At 41.6% G+C, this 15661-nt stretch overlaps 1 protein-coding gene and 1 long non-coding RNA gene across 6 annotated transcripts; both read left to right on the top strand.

Annotated features, from left to right (window-relative positions):
- Positions 1-2: 2 nt before the first annotated feature.
- LOC102289932 lies at positions 3-2231 on the top strand. 3 transcript variants are annotated; one of them, XR_006055006.1, is made up of 6 exons: positions 3-775; positions 1307-1402; positions 1499-1592; positions 1683-1794; positions 1887-2058; positions 2158-2225. It is a non-coding gene; the product is annotated as an uncharacterized LOC102289932 (long non-coding RNA). The 3 variants fall into 3 exon arrangements; XR_316616.3 differs by having other exon boundaries at positions 3-1402; positions 1887-2040; positions 2158-2231; XR_006055007.1 differs by lacking the exon at positions 1683-1794 and having other exon boundaries at positions 3-1402.
- A 4141-nt stretch (positions 2232-6372) lies between these two features.
- On the top strand, positions 6373-15334 carry cbll1 (Cbl proto-oncogene-like 1, E3 ubiquitin protein ligase). Of its 3 annotated transcripts, none has more exons than XM_005935352.3 (7): positions 6373-6690; positions 8090-8254; positions 10261-10293; positions 10490-10596; positions 10768-10851; positions 10932-11005; positions 13878-15334. In XM_005935352.3, exons 1-7 carry the CDS (start codon positions 6678-6680, stop codon positions 14884-14886), a joined length of 1485 nt encoding a protein of 494 aa, XP_005935414.1. In that variant the 5' UTR covers positions 6373-6677; the 3' UTR covers positions 14887-15334. The 3 variants fall into 3 exon arrangements, with proteins under 3 accessions (XP_005935414.1, XP_005935413.3, XP_005935412.3); XM_005935350.3 differs by lacking the exon at positions 6373-6690 and adding an exon at positions 6703-7713; XM_005935351.3 differs by lacking the exons at positions 6373-6690; positions 10261-10293 and adding an exon at positions 6701-7713.
- The last annotated feature ends 327 nt before the right edge of the window (positions 15335-15661 follow it).

Below are 15661 nucleotides of genomic sequence, written 5' to 3' on the forward strand. Positions count from 1 at the left end.
CGTTTTCACATGAGATACATATTATTTCAAAACCTGCAGCTATAAACCTGCTGTCTGAAGAGTGCCGTTTATATTTAATTGCATTTTAACTAATAAACATTTACAGGCAAGATCATTCTGTAATTTTAAAACAATCGGTGGAAAATGCTTGACACCAGTCGGGTTTTCTGCTTTGTACTGTACCATGGCTGCAGTTCGGAGTCTCACTTCGTTTATTTACGTTTTGCTTCCAGTGCACCTGAGACATGCACAATGGCACTGTTAGATTTACCTCCCAAGAAATCAACATTATCGAAGCAGCCTGAGACTATCTTGTTAGAGAATGGAACAAAAAGTGGCCAACATTCACAGAAGAGTGCTTTTCCTTTATTTTAATGACATGGACTAATTATGTCTGAAATAAAATAAGATCAATGATCTTCCTGGACAAGAAAACTGCTTAAAAGAGCAACAGCCTGTGCTGAAGAAGGTGCTCATACCTGATACTGACTTGCAAGGTTTTCAGAATTGTACAATCTGTACTCTCTACTACTACACAGTAAAAAATGGAGTGTCAATATTTCAGAGTAAACCTATTTTAACCTAGATAGAGTATTTACAACTCTATGAGGAGTAAACCAGCTCTAACATCAGAGTTAAAAGTCAGTGTAAAGTTTGTTAGTCACGCAGTGAAGACTTCACTCCACACAGTGTTGGTTATTACCAGTCCGCAGGCGTGTGCGGCCTCAGAGCTCTAATGCGCAGGGAATTTTCTCCGAAGAGCTGCCACAGTCAGGTAAGTGAAGTTAACATTCCCAGACTGGTAACATTGTTTAAAAGGTATTTTTAAACTAAGTAGCTGTTTATAGTTTCACTGATGTCGAGTGAGGACATGTTAGCAGCATTTACCCATAGGTTTAATGGCATTCCAGTAGCTACATGCTAGCAGTTGCTAAAAGTTCAGATGTTCGTTATCTTCTCACTGCGTTAATATGAACCTAAAACATTTTAACTATGTATTTCTGCTGTCTAAATAATATCATTGTCACATGTCAAATCGCACAGTTTAAACAACTAAATTACCATTTATCAGTAAGCTAATAATCGCTAATTAGCTTACATAAGCGAACATACTTTCAGAAAAAGTGGGTAACATTACCATAAAGTTAACTTTATTAGTTTATATTATTTTAAGCAAATGCCAAAGGCATACACTACTTTAGAGTTTTGCTCATTATTTAGTAAGAAATATGTATTTTGTGTAAATTAACTGATAGCAATGTTAATGACATGTTAAGTAATATTAAGTAATGTTTCTATTTTATAGAAAGGTTTAAGAGTACGCAAAAACCAAATCTCTGAGAGATGCAACCAGAAGACGGATGAGAAACATACTTGAGGCTGAGATGACAGAATAACATGGGTAAGAATCAAAAATGTAAGATATAAAGAAACATTTTAAACATTGTATTATTTTTAATTGTGATGTTTAATGCCAATTATTGAATTTATACATTAGGACATCTCCCCCTAAAAGCGTAAGAGTGATGTATGCGCAGGGCATTGTTGCTCTGTCTCCATATCTGGAAGACCCATATTCACAACATGGACATGTAAGTAAAGGGAACTTTTCAACATTAAATACATAATTGCCCTCAGAAATGTTGATAACACAGTCCTTCTTCATTTATTTAATTACATAGAAACATTACTACGATCCAGAGAGCAGTTCAGGATACATTGCATGGCGGTTGAAGACCATTCAAAGAAAAGCTGTGGAGGAAAGAAGCGTCTCAGTTTGCAAATCGCCCAAAAGTAAGTTCACTTATCATTTAAATGATACTGATGTAATTTGTAGGCAGGATTCAATCAAACACTTCTCTATGTTCTGTATTTTTGCATTACAGATAGAACAAGATTTCCGACTCCTGTTTTGTGAGGTCACTGGGAGCAAATTCTTGGAGAGGTGGCCCATCAATCTCAAAGCAAAGGCTGTAAAGGAAAGTCATGGACTTGTCCCCACCTCAGAGCTCTTGGAGTTAATGTGCAATGCTGAGTCAGGTACTGAAGTTGAGAATGGTATGATTGTGACTGTTTTTATTTGCCATTGTTGGTTATATAGGTAATTCTGTCAATTGAATGCATTTTTGGAATAATTCTTTGTTTATTCGTCTGTAGGCTGGGACAGTGACTTGTCTACTATCTTGCTGCTGCTACATCTGCTACCACCATCTGCACAAGGGCGAAAGAGAAAGATGTCTGCCTCTCAAGCTGTCAATAACCTCATCAAATTCCCAAAGGTATGTTGTTTAAAATATACTTTCCATCACCTCTATTTTCATGGACAGTGAGTTGAGCTAATCTACTGTCAGAGGATAGTCACTTAATACTGTTGTTTAATGTGTTGTTGTAGGCTGGAGCCAGTGTACAGCAGCATCTAGACAACATCACCCGAAGCAGTCAGCCCTACCATCTTACCCAGGGATCCACAAGAAGCAGCATTCACACCTTCATTGTGATTGAGAAGCATGCACTTCCATGTAATGCGACAGGTTCTGTAGGAGCCCTTGATGAACTCTTTAGGGCCCATTATGTCTTTGGTACATCATACAGTTCATCCCTGACCAACTTTGTTACTTTTCTGCAACTACGACAATGTCATATTGCTTTCTCTAGTGAGCATCATAGAACTGTGAATTGTAAAGGTTTGTTACGTTAATTAAATGACACTGAAATGAGAAACATAATAAATGCTGTTACTTTAACCTGTATATTTGCTGTTATTTCCATAATGTAGGATAGATCAGTTATTTAGTAATATAGCATCATAAGATGAATATGAAAAAAAAAAAAAATCACACTACAGAGAAATAAAAATGATATATTATTACACACCAGAGTGTTATTATTAAACTAAATTTGGAGTAAAATAGCTCTATAAAGTGTAATCAAATTACTCTGAACAGTGTGAATAACCCTCAGTGTTAAATATTTTTACACATTTTGTTGTTAATTTTGACACTAAATTGAGTACAATTAACACTGAAAAGTTAACACTGGCCATAGAGTAAATTTAACTCTAATTTTGAGTGGGACCAAATGTTAACTCTGCTTCAGATAACATTAACTCCCTAAGTGTAAAATTGACACTTGGTTTTTTACTGTGTACTTTCATTTTACACAGCATGTGTCTGGCCCCACACATGCCAAAGGACACGCACCTCGTTTTTTCTTTAGGCTTAACCATTGACTTTATCTTTGTGTCCTTACCTGAGCTGGTCAAATTAGTTGATTCAATGAACCCGTCCTCCTGCCCTCTTGATGTTTTATCTGGACCTTTGTTTAGAAAGGTCTTTCAGTCCATTGGTCCTAGTGTGCTTACAATCATCAATGCCTCTCTGCTTTCTGGTCAGGTGCCTGTTTTTTGTAAAAGTGCTGTTAAAAACCCCGAACTTGATGCTTCTCTGTGGCTACCTCCAAGCTCGGGTCCTCTCTCACCTCTCTTGGTGTGCCACAGGTTCTGTCCTGGGACCTGTACTGTTTTTGTTATACAGGGAGTGCAGAATTATTAAACAAATGAGTATTTTGTCCACATCATCCTCTTCATGCATGTTGTCTTACTCCAAGCTGTATAGGCTCGAAAGCCTACTACCAATTAAGCATATTAGGTGATGTGCATCTCTGTAATGAGAAGGGGTGTGGTCTAATGACATCAACACCCTATATCAGGTGTGCATAATTATTAGGCAACGTCCTTTCCTTTGGCAAAATGGGTCAAAAGAAGGACTTGACAGGCTCAGAAAAGTCAAAAATAGTGAGATATCTTGCAGAGGGATGCAGCAGTCTCAAAATTGCAAAGCTTCTGAAGCGTGATCATCGAACAATCAAGCGTTTCATTCAAAATAGTCAACAGGGTCGCAAGAAGCGTGTGGAAAAACCAAGGCGCAAAATAACTGCCCATGAACTGAGAAAAGTCAAGCGTGCAGCTGCCAAGATGCCACTTGCCACCAGTTTGGCCATATTTCAGAGCTGCAACATCACTGGAGTGCCCAAAAGCACAAGGTGTGCAATACTCAGAGACATGGCCAAGGTAAGAAAGGCTGAAAGACGACCACCACTGAACAAGACACACAAGCTGAAACGTCAAGACTGGGCCAAGAAACATCTCAAGACTGGTTTTTCTAAGGTTTTATGGACTGATGAAATGAGAGTGAGTCTTGATGGGCCAGATGGATGGGCCCGTGGCTGGATTGGTAAAGGGCAGAGAGCTCCAGTCCGACTCAGACGCCAGCAAGGTGGAGGTGGAGTACTGGTTTGGGCTGGTATCATCAAAGATGAGCTTGTGGGGCCTTTTCGGGTTGAGGATGGAGTCAAGCTCAACTCCCAGTCCTACTGCCAGTTTCTGGAAGACACCTTCTTCAAGCAGTGGTACAGGAAGAAGTCTGCATCCTTCAAGAAAAACATGATTTTCATGCAGGACAATGCTCCATCACACACGTCCAAGTACTCCACAGCGTGGCTGGCAAGAAAGGGTATAAAAGAAGAAAAACTAATGACATGGCCTCCTTGTTCACCTGATCTGAACCCCATTGAGAACCTGTGGTCCATCATCAAATGTGAGATTTACAAGGAGGGAAAACAGTACACCTCTCTGAACAGTGTCTGGGAGGCTGTGGTTGCTGCTGCACGCAATGTTGATGGTGAACAGATCAAAACACTGACAGAATCCATGATGAACAGTGTCTGGGAGGCTGTGGTTGCTGCTGCACGCAATGTTGATGGTGAACAGATCAAAACACTGACAGAATCCATGGATGGCAGGCTTTTGAGTGTCCTTGCAAAGAAAGGTGGCTATATTGGTCGCTGATTTGTTTTTGTTTTGTTTTTGAATGTCAGAAATGTATATTTGTGAATGTGGAGATGTTATATTGGTGTCACTGGTAAAAATAAATAATTGAAATGGGTATATATTTGTTTTTTGTTAAGTTGCCTAATAATTATGCACAGTAATAGTCACCTGCACACACAGATATCCCCCTAAAATAGCTCAAACTAAAAACAAACTAAAAACTACTTCCACAAACATTCAGCTTTGATATTAATGAGTTTTTTTTGGGTTCATTGAGAACATGGTTGTTGTTCAATAATAACATTATTCCTCAAAAATACAACTTTCCTAATAATTCTGCACTCCCTATATTTACTCCCTCTTCAGGAACTTCTCAGCACTTTTAAGGACATTTCGTGTCATTGCTATGCAGATGATTTTCAGCTATATATCTGCTTTAAGCCACATGATGTTTCTAAACTTCTAATCTTGCAGAGATGCTTAGATTCTATCAGAGGTTGGAATGCTGATGATTATCTTCAACTTAATGCTGAGAAATCTGAAGTCCTTGTCTTTGCTCCTGATAAATTCGTACCTTTGGTATTAAAACATTTAGGCCCCCTCGCTTTTGTTTAATCTTCTATTAGGAAGATTGGTGTTATCTGACTCAGCTCTGTCCTTGGATATTCATGTTAAGCAGATTCATGCCTCCTTGGAACGTGTGCAGGGTGTTCAAAATGCTGCTGCAAGGCTGTTGACCAAGGCTTCCAGTTTCCCCCATATAATCCTGACCCTCAGGACTGCATGGACTAGCTCCAATTTACAGCAGTGATCTTCCTCATCCTGATATTCCCAGCAGGTCCCTGAGGGCTTGCTGGTTGTCCAGCACACTAGATTAAAAACAAAAGGTGACAGAGCTTTTGTTTCTGTGGCTCCCAGACTCTGGGACTCTCTTCCACTCAGATCTGTAGACTCTGTCAGTTCTTTTAAAAAACAGTTAAAAGCCTTCTTTTTAAACTTGCCTTTGGTTGATGTTGTTTTATGTTCTAGCTTCTGTGAAACACTTTGTGATTTTATCTTGAAAGGTGCTATACAAATACAATTTTACTTACTTTTATTTTACTTACTAGCAAAATAAAACCCATATGGGCAGACTCAGGACTTTTGCCTGAGTGTGCAGCAGTTTACAATGAAAGTCAAAATGCAACCTTCTTTCTGTGTTTGATGACATTCATTTTAGACAAAGTATGTATTAGAAACTCTATGAAACAATGTGAATCAGTTCAGCTGTGAAACAAGCTTCATTCTAAGTAAATATGCATGGATAGCACATGTTGGATGATCTAACAAGTGTTTAAACTATGGCAGCAGATATTTTTTTATTAAGGATACAATTAGCTTTTTTTCTGCTAAAACAATGTAAACAGTGGATAAATAATAACCTGAACTTTACAGCAACATGTTTATGAAATATGATAGAAAGTCCAAGCCTTCAGATTTTCCAGTCACTCTCATGACTGACAGGATGTGACCTGTGGCAGGTAGTAGCGTAAAACGTAAAGGAGGAACTGCGTCGATACAGAAAACAAATGGACGATCGTTTCTGATAAATATCACAACGACGTCCTGTCTTTACTTTCAGCCATTTAGGCCAACTGTACACGGGCATAATAAACGCGCGGCTGTTTTTCTTTGTTGGTTTTAACGTGAACTAACTACAGTTTATTTTTAGCTCTTAATTTTTTAACCCTGTTTGCGTCGTCCTTCTTTCGCTTCCTTCTTTCCTATCCTCATTCCTTCCCTTTCACTTCACCTCCTCTCCTCGTCAGTTTCTCGTATCCCACAATGCATTGCGATCACTCGTTGGATCATGGACCAAAGCGGTAAGCAAAATGCAAAGTAGGGCCGAGACGTTAGCAAAACTTGTTATTCATGCTATATATGTTTTAACCTGCGTAGCCGTTTTCATACCAGCTCTAAGAGCTAACGTGACTACAAAGCCCCCTCGTGGAAAGTGGTTTTGCTAAGCTAACCCGTAATCTCCCAGGGGAACATTAAAGCTTGAATGGTGCGGGCTAGCCAAAAAGGCTTGAGTACTTCTCGCCAAAAGTTAACGTTACGCCCTAAGTTGGTCTGGAGGGTTACACGAAATGTTCCACCAGAGTTTATGCAATTATTAAACCCAACTGCAAACGATATATTCTCACATGTTAGTGGGTTTACGGCTAGCTGCGATTTAGTTGGGGCGCGAATGCGGCTTGATTGTTAGCATATGCTAACCACTTAGCTGTATAAAGAAACTATATCTTATAACGAGTCTCTTGACTGTTAACCCACATACACGAGCCCTTTTTTGCTGATAGTATTAAAGGCGAAACGCTAACGTTGTTAATCTAATTTCCAATTGTTTATATTACTGCAGTGTCACTAAAGTGATAAACCATTGCCAACTATAAATATCTGCGGCTCTGAGCTCCTCCTCGCTTGTTGTGGCTTTGCTAAGGGACAGGTACAAGTTTCTGTGTCGTAGGCGACATTGTGAGAGTGGGTGCAGGTGGAAGGTATCAAGCCTGGAAAGGTTGTGTGTGAATGAAGTGTGTGGAAAGGTGAAGATGAGTATACGTAATGAAGGTGGATGAGTTGTATATTTGGGGTCAGCCATCAAAAGCAACGGGCAATACACAAGAATGGCAAAGAGTCCATGCAGGGTAGAGATGAGTGTCAAAGATGATTTGTTACTGAATAATAATGGCGCGAGTGAAAGGAAGAGTTACAAGATGGTAGTCCACTAAAGATGTTAACATTTTCATTGGGAGTGACCAACACGTACAGCATTAGATGTCTCATATTGAGCAGTTTGGAGACAAAGGCAAGGCTGGGACAGAAGATGGAGCTGCCAGGCAGAGGTTGGTGTGATAGAAGATGGGGATTGGATGAGACGGAGGCAGATGATCTACTGTGGAACCCAAAAAGAAGCATCCTGTTTAACCTATGAGTCACTGAGTTTCACCATAAAGTCTAATTCCAGAATGAAATTATTTGTAATCTATGTAACCAATGTAAACAGGCAAGGGACTCTGTTACAAGCACTGTCACAATCCAGTGACGTCCTAAAGGCTTTAAAAACAACTCTTTGTAGATGGATATGTGTAACTGTTAAATTTTGGTGTGGCTCTTGAGTCCACCACATGAGGTATCCCTCACTAACTCTGTAACTGTCCAATGTACAGCGCACAACATATAGCAGTCTGTTTCAGTTGATATACTCTTTTTCATCCACAGACAATGATCTTCAAGGAAGCGATGGCTCTGGGAGTTTGGGAGGCCCGGATGTTCGCAGACGAATCCCCATCAAACTTCTGTCCAAGCAGCCAATAAGGAGCAAACCTCAGCAGCGCCCCCAGAGACCTGTCAGCAGAACTTGTAAAAGTGAGCCTGGAGAAGATGGTAGGCACACTATGTGGTACAAAATGCTCATTAGCACTAATGTTTTTATGATGTCACACTGTATAGGCAAAAGTATTGGGCCACACCTCTTAATCAAAACTTTTTCAATCCTATTGCCACTGTATACAAATTTGAATAGCTAGCTGCCTTTACAAACATGGGTCATTCACTGAATTCAAGAGTGGAGCTGTAAAATATTGTGGCAGTTGAAATAAGTCAATTCATGAAATGTTTCTTACATTTGCAGCCCACATAAAGCCACAAAGCAGTGCCAAGGTGCATGGTTTGTAAAAAGTGCCAATGCAGAGTTCCATTCACACCAGCACAAACTCTGCACTGTGGGTTTTGTGGCTGAGCAGCTATAATATGTAGGTAGCCTAGTACGTTTGCCTGTAAAGTAAACATAGCATGCTTAATGATATTCAACTCTTTGTTGGTTAGTTTTTAAAGTAGCTAATGCATTGTTGTTGGTGTCTTTCAGCTGGTGTTTGTAAAGGTCAACCTTTCCTCTTTTCAAAATAATGGAGTTCCTTTTCTGCAATATAAGTTTTGAGATAGGGCTGTTTGATATAACCATATATAAACATCTATTGTTTCATTTTACGCTGTCGTTTGTTTCGTGGTGTCGCAAAATAAACTGTTTACAGCGATATTTTTTCATGGTTCTGATGGTCACTGTAGTTATTATTCATTTCTTAAAGTTCTCTCTTTCTCTTATATTTAATATAACCACACTACGGACGGACAAGCGCCTGTTTTTATATGCGTGTCCGCTTGTTTATGTTCCACATAAACCTTTCACAATAAAGCTCAAGATCCTGTTGAGACTTTTCAAAATAAACTGAATCACGTGAAAGAGCAGATTATTTACGGATGAGAAGTAAAAAAGAGCCGCCAGGTGCTAAAAAATAAAGCTTAGACTCAAACGTTAGAACAGGCAGGAAACACTTCACCAAGTCGAGCTGCCCGAGATTCACAGACTTTACAGAAAATGTTACATTTTTGTGATTTATATCGTTATCGGACGATAGATGTCTGATATCGGGAGATGAGATTTTGGTCATATCGCACAGCCCTATTTTGAGATGTTCCTTTTTCATATCATTGTCACATTTCACTGGGATATATGTGCAGGATATGGAGTAGACGTTTCTTTCATCCCCACTCCAGTGGGTTGGGCTGCACACTTGATTTGGCTGCCCACAGTGTGCTTTGTCTCTCCTCCTGGCCCTGAACCACGAATGTTTCACAAGTTAGGCAAATGTAAAAAACATTACACAACGGAGCCACCATGCAGTATATTAAGTATCTCTGTGGAGGGAGAAAAAAACGTTCATTTTTTCTTCTGGTGGTAGGAGTCATTGTAGACTCGATGACGTGTTACACAGGTATCAGCGACGTACTCGTGGGCTGAACAGAGATGATGTGCCAGTGGTAGCAACAGACTTACAGGTTGACATGTGGGCATCTTTCTTTACCAGTTGTTGTGCAGTGACACTTGCAGTGGTAGTTTGAACCTTTCTTTGGGCAGATAGAGCTCACAGTTCATCCATATTTGCTGGCTCGTCTTTGTTATTTGGACTTGATACAAAATACTCAAAAAAAGGATCCCAAGCATTTTTGTATGTTGTTGTACTTTTGTACAGCTGTCTCTGTCGCTCACAGCCGTCATTTATTCTTGGCCTGACCTGTCGTGACGTATCAATTACAATACATCATAACGGTATCAGTTTAACAGAAAGTGTAACACTTGTATTATTGATGCTTTTACAGTCATCCAGTCTGGAATCATAATACGTTGGCACACAGTAGCACTGTGACAGCCTACTGCCATATGTCATCATGCTGTTTAAGGATTAACTGCGGCACTTGCACACAGTACAGAAGATGGATGTCCTTTTTATTATTTTCCTCATAAATTCAGTTTAGATGTTATTAAATGTTATTTATGTGAAGTTTCTGTTGTTGCCATACCGATGCTGATTCTTTTTCTTTTTTTAACAAAGTAATCATGAAGTCGATGATGAGGACAGCATCAAGTAAGCCTTTTAGATTTTATTTGTACCTTTCATTTTAGTTTCCATGTACATGTAATTGTCTTATACACACAGAATATTTTAAGCTCCTTTGGATAGTGACACTGCTATGTTCTTGCCCTCCTCTTTGGGAAAAGTGTCAGGTTTTTTTAAATACTGTTTTATTAATGCTACTCTTGTTTTTTTCTTTCTGCTACAGATAACTTTGGCTTTAAGCAAGAGGACAGGTTTGACTGTGGAACTAAAGCTGGTGATGTGTTTGCAAGTCAGAGGAGATTTCCACAACCGTTGTTCTGGGACTATAAGGTACGTCTGCTGTGTGAGGGGAAACAATATTAATGATTAAGTAGCATCATTACCAGCATCTGGCACGCCAGTAAGACGTGTAGTATTGGAATTAAAGAAAAAGTATACAATGATCTGGTTTTAGTGGTCATTACATGCGTGTCATATTTTTGTGTCCTCTTATTTCAACAGTTAAACTTGATTGGAGAAAAGGATGACGTTCCGATTCACTTCTGTGACAAATGCGGTCTCCCTATTCAGCTGTATGGACGGATGGTACATGTCTTATTGCTGTTTCTCTGCACAACATCTCAGAGTCATGTTACTGTCTAACGCTTGCCAATTTGACTCCTCAGATTCCCTGCAAACATGTTTTCTGTTATGACTGTGCTCTACTTCATGAGAAGAAAGGAGAGAAGATGTGCCCAGGGTGAGACTATTTAACTTTGGTACATGGCAATGAGGGTAAAATAAGGATGGCTGGATGCCAGAAAAGTCGACTCCTGCAAGTACTTTGAGCAGCAGGGGCATAAAATCACTACAGTATAAAGCCACTAAGATGTCCCTGATTTAGGCTCCGGCCACACTAATGTGTTTTTGTTTGAAAACACATTGTTTTCTTTCCGTTTTGGCCTCCCGTCAACACTGAAACGGCGTTTTTGCTCAAGGAAAACGCAGCGTATTCAAAACGCTTTTGAAAACGCACACATTTGAAAACGGTGCTTTTGCGTCGCAGTGTGGACAGCGAAAACAGAGACTTTCAAAAACGATGATGCGTGGTAGAGCTGGGCGATATGTTTTTTTCATTTCAGGCGATAACGATATCTATCACGATATCAGCCAAATAACTATATTTGTAAGATTTAAATGTGCCGTTGCTCACAAGTAAAATGTGAACTAATCAGCAGCTTGTTTTGATTTAAATATTTATTTCCCATAATAAGTTCAACAGGGTAGATGTACTTAAGGAACATGAGACTTTTTCAGATAAATAAAGGCAAATATTGCAAACTACACAAAAGGCAGCCGCTAAAGCGTTTAAGTTTCAAAATAGAACAAACGAAACAGACTAAACTGTCAATTCCACTTAGAAACAAAATATTAATTCTACAAATAAATCTTAGTTTGTTTTACAGAAGAACAGACAAAACTGACTAACTTTTGTCAATATCAAATAAACTGAGAACTAAAAGGAAATTCTCGATCTCTCCTTGTTGTGTAGCTGAGCTTTTCAAACAGTTGTAACAGTTACTTTAGTCTGACAAAAGCCGAATGACGGATCAGCGCTTCCAGTCAGAGACTGAGCTGCACCAGTTTATTGTATGTCCAGACTTGCTTTCGGCACATTTACAGTGCAGCTTCTGTTTTTGTCAGACTTGAAATAGCAGAAATACCTTCACACTACGGAGCTTCTGTGGCTCTTCCATTCGACAATCTCTCCGGCGTTGGAACCATCATCTGTTTTCTCTTCGGTAACCTTCGGTCACGCTCTGTTGATGTTTCTCTAGTCGGCGCACTCATTTCCTCCATTACCCGGGCAGCACGGCGGCTGGCTGCTTCCCAAACAAATACACATGTGCGGCTTGGCACTTGTGCTGTACGTAACAAGTCACGTGACGTGACGCTGCGGCTGTGATTGGTTCAGCTCTGCGCTACTTAATTTGGATTGGCTGTTCTTTTTTAAGAGGACAAGAGCGGTGAGGCCTATCGCAATAGTTTAATTTTTCTATCGAGAAAAAGTTATTTTGCAACACATATCGTTATCGTTCTATCGCCCAGCTGTAGTGTTAGTCATGTGATGCAGTCATGTGACCAATTAAACTAAGATAGCGGAGGGCGTTACACAGCAGCTGTTCTGTTTGACAGCCCTGTTAGAGATGAATATCAGTCTGTAGATGCTTCAGAGAGCTTTTCTTTAAATTCTTTAACTCTCACTCGCTTTTGCAACTTTGTACCTTTGTGTTACTCACAGCAACGACTCCACGTCATCGTTAGTCTATTTAAAAAACTCGCTGCTTTTCATCGACATTCTGCCGCCACGTTTCAAAGAGCCGGAGAGTAAATAAGCGGCAGACGGAAATGAGGCAGGTCGAATCGTCACGCATGCGCAGGACTGGAACATAAGCGTTTTCAGACGTTTCAATGTGGACGCACAACTCTGTGAAAACGACTGAAAACACTAGTGTGGACGCGGAGCGTTTTCAAATCTATCCAGGCTAGTGTGGACGTAGCCTTAGTGACCTGAGGAATGGGACCTCAAGAAAATCTGAAGCCAACATCTGAAGTTTTTTGTCCTGTAAAAGTGAAACGGGAACCTGAATAATCTGTTGAAACCTGCAGTCGAGTAGATTGACACCCACACTGCCAGGTGCACGAAGCACTCTGAATCATTCTCTCTGACAGTTAAAGTCTTTCCACCTACCTCCTCAACCAGATTGAAGACAGTTCTTTGTGTTAGGCCAATATTTTACTTGCTGAGCTCGTAGAAATACTGCCTACTGAGCATTCTGATAGCAAGGAAAACTAAAGGCAGCACTTACAGCATCCACTTCAGGATTGTAGGGAGGCTGGAGCCCATGCAGGCTGTGATAGGCTGAACAGAGTACACCCTGGACAGGGCTAATAGAGATGGTATCTACTCAGCTCCACTCAACTCGACTGTGTTTTGGTCTTTTTCTATTACAACCGAGTCGCACCTCAGTGTACATAGGGTTGTTGTAGCAATGTGTCCGAAACTCTGACTTTGTTTGAGACACAAATACAGCTCAGTAATTGCAATGGTATACCTCAGCCTGTGGCTTCTTGTCAGGCTTAAGGGCCATGAAGTCGGTTTTCACGAGCCTTCATAATGTTGGCAGGTTTCAAAAATGGCAGCTTTGATTTTTCTGATGGAGTTGCTCCTCTAACTCAGCGAGTGACGCCGTAGACTGGACAGTCAGTGGCATGCAATCTGCTGAGGTCACAGAGGTTTTTGCATTGACCCTACTCACTGCAACCCCGGCTGAGCAGGGATTAAAAAAGCACCTGGTACAACCACCTAATGGAAAACCCTGAAAACCGAGTCGAGGTGAGTAGGTACCAGTGGAAAGGGCCACATTGACCAGTTGGGGCGGTATGGTGGTTGGAGCTGTGGCCTCATGAAAAAAGGTCCTGCGGGTTAAGCCACGAACAGGCTGTGTGGAGTTTGCATATTGTCTGTGAGTACTGTGAAGTCCCCCAGTCCAAAAATAGGTTGATTAGATCAACAGCGAACTTGTCCAACTAAATAACTGAGCTGTTTGACTTTGTCTGTGTTTCTGCAGCCTGACCCTCTATAACTGCACAGACCCGGTTCAGCGCATTGAACAGTGCCAACGTGGTTCCCTCTACATGTGCAGCATCGTAGCAGGATGCAAGCGCACCTACCTGTCTCAGCGTGACCTCCAGGCCCATGTCAACCACCGCCACATGAGGGCTGCCAAGTCTTCTGCAGGCCGCCAGGAGCCCGTGCACCTGCCCCCTGCTTCTGATGTATCTGAGCGTTTCCGCCTGCCTCCACCTCACTTACCCAAGAACCATGTCCATCTCACCAACCCGCTCCAGCACGGGAGCCATGATCCTTACAGTCAGCCGCCACCTCCCTCCGCTCACGAAGGCCCGCCCCCAACTCCTTCTCTGGGTCCTGAGACATTCCGCATTGCCACGGTAACAACTCGTAAGCACAGTAATCTCATCACTGTGCCCATTCAAGACGACTCCTCTTCCTCTCGCGAGCCCCTCTCTGCTGGGCCAGGCCCTGGCCAGCCACCCCACCACCACCCCGGGGACTATCCTGGCCAGCCTCCCGTAGTGTCGCACTCTCACCATATGATGGCACCACCTCAACAGCATTTTGGTCCCCCGCCTCCCCCGCCGCCTCCCATTACCCACCCAATGCAGCATCCTCCCCAGGCCTCTGGGACACCACACATGGTGTACAACCAGGCCCCTCCTCCCCCAATGTCCACAGCGCCCCCACCTATTACTCCTCCACCAACGCACATGATACCCCCTTACATGAATCACCCACCCCCAGGACCTCCACCACAGCATAGCGGCCCTCCTGTTAATGCCCCACCACCTCATCATTATAACCCGAACTCCATGCAGCAGTTCCCTGAAGACCAGGGTACCCTCAGTCCGCCCTTCACCCAGCCAGGAGGGCTCAGTCCTGGGATGTGGCCCGCCCCAAGAGGACCCCCACCTCCACGAATGCAGGGACCCCCTCCCCAGGGCCAAATGCCTGGTCCGCACCATCCGGATCAGGGCCGGTATCGGCCCTATTACCAGTAAACTACCACCGAAATGAGTCTGTCATTCTGTTCCATACTGCTTGTCTGAGTAATGTGATAGTAAACCTCAGGGTTCCAGGTTGTAGACATTGATTTCCATAAAACTGCCCAAAGCAAATGTGTATGTGGTGCACACTCAAGTTAACTGTGCTAAACCTTCCACTGAACATACTTTTGACTTGGAAGAGAGCCGGAGTGTCCTGTTTTTGAAACAACATATGGTAAACATGTCTGTATATATGTTAGCTGATGCCACACATGTACATTTAAAGATGTTGAGTCAATAAATTTTTAACAGCACATTTCTATCGTTTTGTTTGACATGATGTGATGTAGTACAATGTCAGCTGGTTTCTTTAACAGAAGTTACTGAAAACTACATTTATCACTTGGTCTGACTGACGAGGTCTTCAGTATTTCTCATTAAAAATATATTGTGGAAAAATGAAGCTATGCTTTGTCTGGTGATCTGTTTGGGTTTGGCCCCTTTTAGGAAGAACGATGTACCTGCAGTGTCACGTCATGAAAAGACCATACAGCAAGCTACTTTAAGCAAAGCGCTGTCATTTCCCCTGAAGGCTGTGATTAAGAGCAGGAGTTGCACTTTTAGTTGGAGGTTCTATAAATCTGTTTCCATGCATGAAGGTGAAGAATTGGCTGTTGTCTCTTTGAGGTCAGTGTGATTTGTTGCAGTTTTTCAGATTCAAGAACTTTATTGCCAATACAACAATATACACAGTATACAGCGTACCGAGATGCTGTTTCTCCCCGAGTCC

The sequence above is a fragment of the Haplochromis burtoni genome, unplaced genomic scaffold (assembly GCF_018398535.1).
Source record: "Haplochromis burtoni strain Fernald_Lab_line unplaced genomic scaffold, NCSU_Asbu1 Contig_193, whole genome shotgun sequence".
In the NCBI taxonomy this organism is placed as follows: Eukaryota; Metazoa; Chordata; class Actinopteri; order Cichliformes; family Cichlidae; genus Haplochromis; species Haplochromis burtoni.